The sequence below is a fragment of the Nicotiana tabacum genome, chromosome 7 (genome assembly GCF_000715075.1).
Source record: "Nicotiana tabacum cultivar K326 chromosome 7, ASM71507v2, whole genome shotgun sequence".
NCBI classification, from domain to species: Eukaryota; Viridiplantae; Streptophyta; class Magnoliopsida; order Solanales; family Solanaceae; genus Nicotiana; species Nicotiana tabacum.
Window position 1 is genome coordinate 143,436,736 of NC_134086.1, and position 7,743 is coordinate 143,444,478.

The 7,743-nt window shown below is 34.4% G+C and overlaps 1 protein-coding gene across 2 annotated transcripts; it reads right to left on the minus strand.

The window, feature by feature from the left end:
• Window positions 1–368: 368 nt before the first annotated feature.
• On the minus strand, window positions 369–7,487 carry LOC107761444 (cytochrome b5). 2 transcript variants are annotated; one of them, XM_016579664.2, is made up of 4 exons: window positions 7,347–7,487; window positions 7,122–7,222; window positions 1,119–1,185; window positions 369–819 (listed from the first exon to the last, which is right to left on the minus strand). In XM_016579664.2, the coding sequence occupies exons 2-4, from the start codon at window positions 7,197–7,199 to the stop codon at window positions 569–571; spliced, it is 396 nt and encodes a 131-aa protein (XP_016435150.1). In that variant the 5' UTR covers window positions 7,200–7,222; window positions 7,347–7,487; the 3' UTR covers window positions 369–568. The 2 variants fall into 2 exon arrangements, with proteins under 2 accessions (XP_016435150.1, XP_016435152.1); XM_016579666.2 differs by having other exon boundaries at window positions 7,122–7,252; window positions 7,347–7,482.
• Between the last annotated feature and the right edge of the window lie 256 nt (window positions 7,488–7,743).

The following is a 7,743-nucleotide window of genomic DNA, read 5'->3' on the forward strand; positions in this document are numbered from 1 at the left end:
TTTCTTCAGTTATTCATTTTTATGAAGAATTCTCCTTATACAGCCCACCCAAACGGCCCCTGAAGTGAAAAATATCTTAAGTGGAAGAAAGGAACATACAAAGACGCGAGATGAAATTGCAGCAGTCAATCCATGTGTTAAACAGTACATTTACTATAAATTGGGAATTCCAACTTGGCAGCTATGCGTACCCTGAGCAGCAATAATGTATACGCAGACCTTACCTCTATCCCAGGAGTAATATGCGACTATGCGTACCCTGAGCGATACCGATTTATGTAAGAACCTATTTATTCCACCAAAATAAAGAACACTTGTGTCATAAAACTTGTATTCTAACATCCACTAACAGACAGCATTACCAGCAGTGACATCCAACAGAGGTAACAAAGTCTTAATATCTCAGCATCCCAGTAGAACATCCAACAAAGGGTAGAAAATACACATAAGCTGAATAAAGGATACTAATCCGTAAGACTAAAACACTACATATGAAAATGGCAAGCAGCTTATGAGAAAGTTGTATTGTATTCCATACGCCATTGCAGCTTGAAATATGACAGTTGATCTACTCTTTCTGATAAAAGGAACGCAAGGCAAGCGCTACGCCCAATATCAACAATGGTAACAAGAATTGCAATATCTTCGATAAATTTCCAGAACCCTGGTTTCCAGCGGGTGGTGGCGTTGCAGGCGGAGTATATTTGCGCTCAACAGGAAGGGTAGAACTGTCAATCTCACCAACGTAGTATTTCTTCATCATCTCTCTTGCATCATCACTGTGACCAACATCTTCAAAATCATCTGTTGCATCCTTCCCTATTTACCACACAAATTTAACACGTATCATATCTCAATTAGTATGTCGGCCAGAGGCAGATGCAAGGTATCGGTACCAGGTTCAACAGAACCCGGTACTTTTGGCGTGTAACATAAATTTATGTGTAAAGATTCATTAATATTGCAATATATAGCAATACGAAGCCATAATTTAAAAAATACAATGGGTTCAATGCTAAAAACTTTATAGGTTGAACCCACAAAACTTAACTCTTAGATCCGCCTCTGATGTCGGCTCACGAAAACTACTAAGATACCCTCTAAGTGGTTAGTCTTACCTGTTGCAGTCAGCAAGACATCATCACCTCCAGGATGATCATCCAGAAATGAGGTTACATTATAAACCTAAGATCAAGTTGTCAAACATGATATCAAAAGACAATAGGATATTAAATGATAGCAACAGTAAACAACAATTAGAAAAACACGGATAAAACAATGCCGCCAGCGTAGGAGGTTTTGCTTTATGCCTGTTGACAACAGTATTTATTTCCATAGGTTAAATAGAGTCTATGTCAAGAACCAAAAGTGATGACAACTATGTAATATTACAGATTCAGGTTCTGATGTATTCGTTAATCTGGATTTCTTACCTTATGCAACATCTAGAAATCTTAGAGAACATGAAACCATTCTAAAATGCATCATGGTCAGTTAACACTAAAAATTGGAAGTGCAGAAACGGCTTCAAGCTATAACATTCAAGTCGAGCATTTTTACGTCAGTGGATATACCAAACACAGCAGCAAGTATGAAATATCATAAGACAGGGAATGAGAGAGACCGTTCATACTAAAGAATCACATTATAAGATTGAGCAGGAGAGACGAAATAGCACGGTCCTCCCCACAAGACGAAAAACTTCTCTCCATGTATTTGTCTATAGACAATGTAACCATTACATGGAAAACAATGTATATGTAACTCGGGATTGATTAAGAGGCCGTTTGGACATAATTTTTTTTCCTTTTATCCAAAAAAAATTCACTTTTTTTCGAAATCAGCGTTTGTTCATAAAATTTTCAATTTTTATTTGAAGATGCATTTTGGAAATTTTCGAAAATTTGAAAAACTCCAAAAAACTGGTTTTCAAAATTTTCACTCAAATCACTCACAAAACAACCCAAACTGAAATTCATGTCCAAACACAACTCTAAATTTCAAATACCATTTTCACTAGAAATTTTTTTTCACCATTTTTTGGAATTTTACAATTTTTATGTCCAAACTCCTACTAAGTGTCATAATTATAAATATATGAGAAGTTGCAACTTAGGATACACTGGTAGCAAAATGAAACGGAGAACAGATAATGAATAAATTGGTCTAGCTGGAAACTAATGGTGATTTAGAGGTTATTGATAATACTGGATTATTGGGAAAAAGTTAGACCAACGAGGAGGTCAAGAGCTTGTCCAATGAAAGAGCACACGTAAATGAAACGGAGAACAGATAATGAATAAATTGGTCTAGCTGGAAACTAATGGTGATTTAGAAGCTATTGATAATACGGGATCATTGGGAAAAAGTTAGACCAACGAGGAGGTCAAGAGCTTGTCCAATGAAAGATCACACGTAGACAGGCCTTCGACCATTTACTTGTGACGTCATATAAGGCTAGTGGTAAAGGAATAGCAATTAAAGATTTCGTCTACCTCATGATATTGCCATGTTCCCAATTGGTAGAGTGCTGTATGCTGGTGCATAATTGTTCCTCTAACAGTCACATATTTCTTAGCAATTAGCACTCTGAAATATCATAGGAGAAATAAAACCGAATTGCATTATCTTCACCCAACAGATTTGGTCTTTATTATGTAGTTGAAAACCCAACCTAATTTATTTCTCATACTTCCTCTCTTCTCTACTGTATAGTATTTAAGAAATAGTTATGCAGGACTCTACACATTGTCTTTTCTGTTGGACAGGATTTTTATTTTCACTAATTCCCAGAAAAACATGTCAATTTGTCATTGGTTAGATTGGGTTAGAGACACAGCTCATAAAATTTTAACATCTGGAAAAAATGAATTTTATCAATGTAGTGTAAAATTTTGTAATGTTCACACTTTCAGTTAATTTCTTAATTTTCTCTAGCTTCCTTCCCGTAATGTAATACAATAATCTCCCTACAACTCGAGGTACCTCTCATCCCAATTTATTCTCAGGAAGACATTCTTTTTGTCTTAGATTCTTTTATCTCTGAGCTTTGCTTTGTCCCCTTCGCTTTTAAGTTCATTGTCACTTCGATATTCAAATTGATGCCACAAAGCTTCAAGAATTTAAGACCTATACTTAACACACTACATTATGCCTTCTTTTCTGTCTTCCTTTTTTTAAAGATATATCCTTGGTGTTCTAATTTTATAATTTCTAATTCGCCTTATTTTGAAATATTTACTGGTGCTGTTACTTCATTCCTTTAATTATTATTTTCAGAATTGCATGCACAGGTTTATGCTCTAAACCCCCTTCACTTTCACTCTTCTCTTTCTTCTTTATTCTATTCCTTTCTCCCTTCTGTTATTACTTTGTTTAATCCATAGCTGATACTTGCCATCTTCTTTGAAAATAAAGTAGGGCAAAAAGTTTCTTTCTTTTGCATTTTGCCTGCCAAACGCCAGTGTTTATGTGTTTTTCTTTTAGGTAAGTTAAATGCCTATTAACATGTTAAAAACAAAGTATTTGGGTTTATAACTCAAAAAAAAAAAAAAGGGCGGATTCAAGTGAACAAAATCTTACTTAGACGACATTTGGTGCATCTTTCTTACTTGCACATCTTAATTTCATTTCTTATTTCTGCTTTTTCCTATCTCTATTTACTCCATTTGTTAAATTTTAGCTTTCCCATTTCACTATATAGGCCTCCCAACTCTATAAGGTGAAAATATAAGCTTATATTATTGGATAACATGCTTCTCCCAATAACTCTTCAGAAAAGCAAATGAGATTCTCAAATTTTTATGTTTTATTTTGAAAATATAAACTTCATTCACTCAGCATCCAGAAGATGCAAAGGATTAGAAAAAAGAAGTAGCTCCTACACATTGTCTGATAACTCCTAGCAAGAGATAGGGAGCTTATAAAATGCAAAGAAGTGTCAATATTATTATTACATTACAGAGCCTACTCCAAGCAAAAAGATTCATCAAAAATCTCTAGCCTTCAGGAAGTGATTAGGAGTTGAAATCCCTTCAAAACAGTAGTGGTTTCCTTCTTTGCAAATGCACCAGATGATCACTGGCAGAAGTCAGAATCATCTTCCACATGTTTATGGCTTTCAAATTCTTAATTCATTTGATCACAAAAGTTAAAAGTGTTAGATTTATTTTTTATTTCTAGAAAAAAGATTTGTTGTAATTGATTATACTAAGTACACGCGTAATTGAGTCCTAGATTTTATTACAGCATAAATTTTGATAGGCATTTCTTTTTGGTAACCTAGAAATCTGATGTCTCCAGTCTCGAAACTCGGTGGATAATGAACCTTCCCCATTACCCTTCTCTACTTAAACACCACACTTGATTTAACTGTTATGATTCGAAACTCATGACATGCGCCTACCACACGTTCCCCCTTATACTACCTTTGCTATTGAACCAAAGCACTGGGAGGCACGAATTATGGTGGGCATTATTGTGCAGCCAATAATGTTTTCTCAACTATACAGCATTTTGTCCTAAAGATGGAATATTACAACTTAAACGGTTTAATATCTTTCTGCCACCATTTTTCCACTTTTCGCAAACATATTTGTGTTCAAGATTGTTTTCTTCCTGTCACTGTTAAATCTTTAAATGAAATAAGGGCAGAAATATGTTACCTAATATTGCTTCGTCTCCCCCAAGTTTCATCAAAACAGCATGTCAATATTTACCTGAAATCCATCAATTTATGTTTTCTTGGGGGTGGGGTGCATTTTACCCTATTTCTCATTTAACTTGACTCTTATATGTTATATTCTTATGACAAAAAATATATTTTTCCAAATTCCTGAATAGTCTGTAGAATGATTAATACCATTTTCCCTGGGATAAAATGGTCCCTTGTATTAGGAGAGAAAGGGTTCTTAGGACGACTCGCCAAAATATATTTTTTCTGCACCCAAAAGACATGATAGAATGAGGATGATGCCTCCTCATCCCACCTCATCTGCCAAACCAATTATGCACTAAAGATTGAAGGCTTTGTTTAGTTATCATTAAGATTATCTACTAACCAATTCCAGGACGCAGAAGCCAGGGAGAGTAAAAGGCTAGAAAGACCGATAACACATACATAAATTACGACACTGCAGGATAGATAAAAATAATTAGAAAGAGACGGCAATCATTTGTTAATAAGGTAGAAGGAGATAGTAATCATTATAGAAAAAATTGGTGATATGGCTACCTTGTTGAGACCGGTAAGCAGAAATGAGACAAGCAAAAGCATTAATGCATATATTCTACAAATATAATATGATGAGGAAACTTAAACTAAATTTAAAGAAAATATGGATACCTTGATCAAAGGGCTTTCAAATTACCAACAATTATTTATAGGAAGAAATTTGAACAGACATGTTGGTAGATACAGTAATGACTTCCATAGACTATGTCACAATATATTTACGGTACAAACAAATGAATAAGGGAATGCTATGAAGAAAAATTATTTCGTATGACCTATAGACTCTAAGAATCAACACGAACTACTTAGCGTTAGCTAACAACAAAACACAATGAACATAAAATATCTATATAGGCTATACTAATGTGTTGGGAGACTTTAACAATTGTTGTTATATTTGGGACAATATTTGTTAAGTCCTTTTACCTGGATCAAGACCTAGCTTGTATAATGATAAATATGAGATTGAGAGAAACATTAAGTTTCGAATCACGATACTTGCCTTAAAAAATTTAATATAGTATCGCAATGAAATGAACCAAAATAATGTGAAATGGATACACAAGCTTCATAAATCCAATCTGAAAAATTCCGACAGAGACATAGTTGATTGGTTGATTGATTTATGAACATCAATTCGTCAAGATATGACCTAGATGTCCATACTAGAAACTATTTCCTTCTAGTTATAAAGAGTACTTCGAGTTGAAATGGTATTATAACAACTTAATCAGAGTCAGACCTACATGGGGAGTAGAGGGGTCACTGAAACCCGTTAGCCTCAGCAAAAACCGCGTATATATATATACATACATACATATATATATATACATATACATTATATATATAGACACACATATACAGTATATATATATATATATACACACACACACATTTGTATATACATCAAAGGACACCTTAAATAATTTTGATGTGCCCCCTCAAACATAAAAGCTGGATCGCTCCGTTCGTTTAACACACTGCATTTGTTTTCTCCTTCACTAGATTACCTAGGTTCAAGACCCAACACCAGCACTATTTTTCATTTTATTTTTTTTCCTCTTTGTATTCAAGATAGTGTACTATTCTGTATTTAGTGCTCAACTTGGGTTTTTTTCCTTTATCTTTTCTAATTTCATGAACAATAATTTAGCACTAGTACATACGCAAAATAGTCTGAAACTCCTTTTGAGAAACATCCTTCTAGACGTCGAAAAGGTTATAGAGAGAGACATAAAAAGATTAAAGGAAATTGGAAGGGGATAAGATATTCCATTAGCAAGAAGTCAATCACCTTCCTTGGTCATCAAAAAAAAGAAGTCAATCACCTTCCTTATCCTAATAACTAAGTTTATAAGCATTACCATTTTTTGAACGGTATGAAAATAAGCAATTCATCCAAATTTCCCCCAAAAACAGTGATAACCAAAAAACCTTCTGCCTTCAAGGATTACTTCGGCAAAGTAGCAGACATCCGTCGATTCAACGACGACTGAGACTGGTTGGACTGCTTAACATACTTTTAATCTTGATCTTATTTGACTAAGTGTCTTGATCTTATTTGACTAAGTGTTTGATATTTTTGAACATCCTTTCGGTCACTGACTCATAGTCATTAAGTTTTCAAGGAGTTAGCATTCCAGATTTTATCATAACTAGCTGACATATCTATGCTAGAGATAGCGGTGCCCCGCGCTCAAATCCTGGGTTAGCCTTTGCTTATAACAGCCTAGAAACGGGGAAGCAACTAAAACTGTAGTAAGCCCCCAAAAAATTATTAAATTTGTGTAATCCAGCAAACGAATCTATCAGAAAAAGTAGCAAATCAAGCATAGAATCAACAGATAAAGTGATAGTGGAACATGCAAAAAGAAAAAAAGAAGCTTGCCTTTCCAAAGATGATAAGCCAGCAATCATCTTTCTTGTTGTGCTCCGCCACCTCATTAAAAGCATGAACTTTGCTCATCGTTGCCGATCACCGGATACAATCTAATCAAATGGGAAAACAAAAAAATAAACCTAGAAATTGTAATTAAAAGTCAGAAATCCCAATACAGATCATACAAAAAAGAAATGAGATTGAGACAAGATGCAAAACAGAAACTCAGCTTGCCTCTGAACTTCCGCCCACCGCCAACAGCCCCACGCTACTTACAAAATTTTGTATTAGTCAAACTTGGTAATGTGTTTGGTCTATTATGGCCGTTTCCGCTTTTGTTTATTACGCATACCAATACCCGATCCCAATGAATTAGGATACTTATTTTAGGCTGGTTCACGCAAGAAGCTTTTACTGACGTTTCCCTTTCTTTTTTCATTTTATATCAGAGGTAGGTGGGAAGATATCATCAATAGTGCTCTTATTTTCTCTTTTCTTTTTAATTTTCTGGTCAATTTAATTCTTACTGACATCTTCTTATCGTAAATTCCATTAAATTCAAATACAAGTTACGTAGTTTGGTACAATTTTTTTTTTTATTTCTTATTCATATTTAACTTATTCGTTAAAT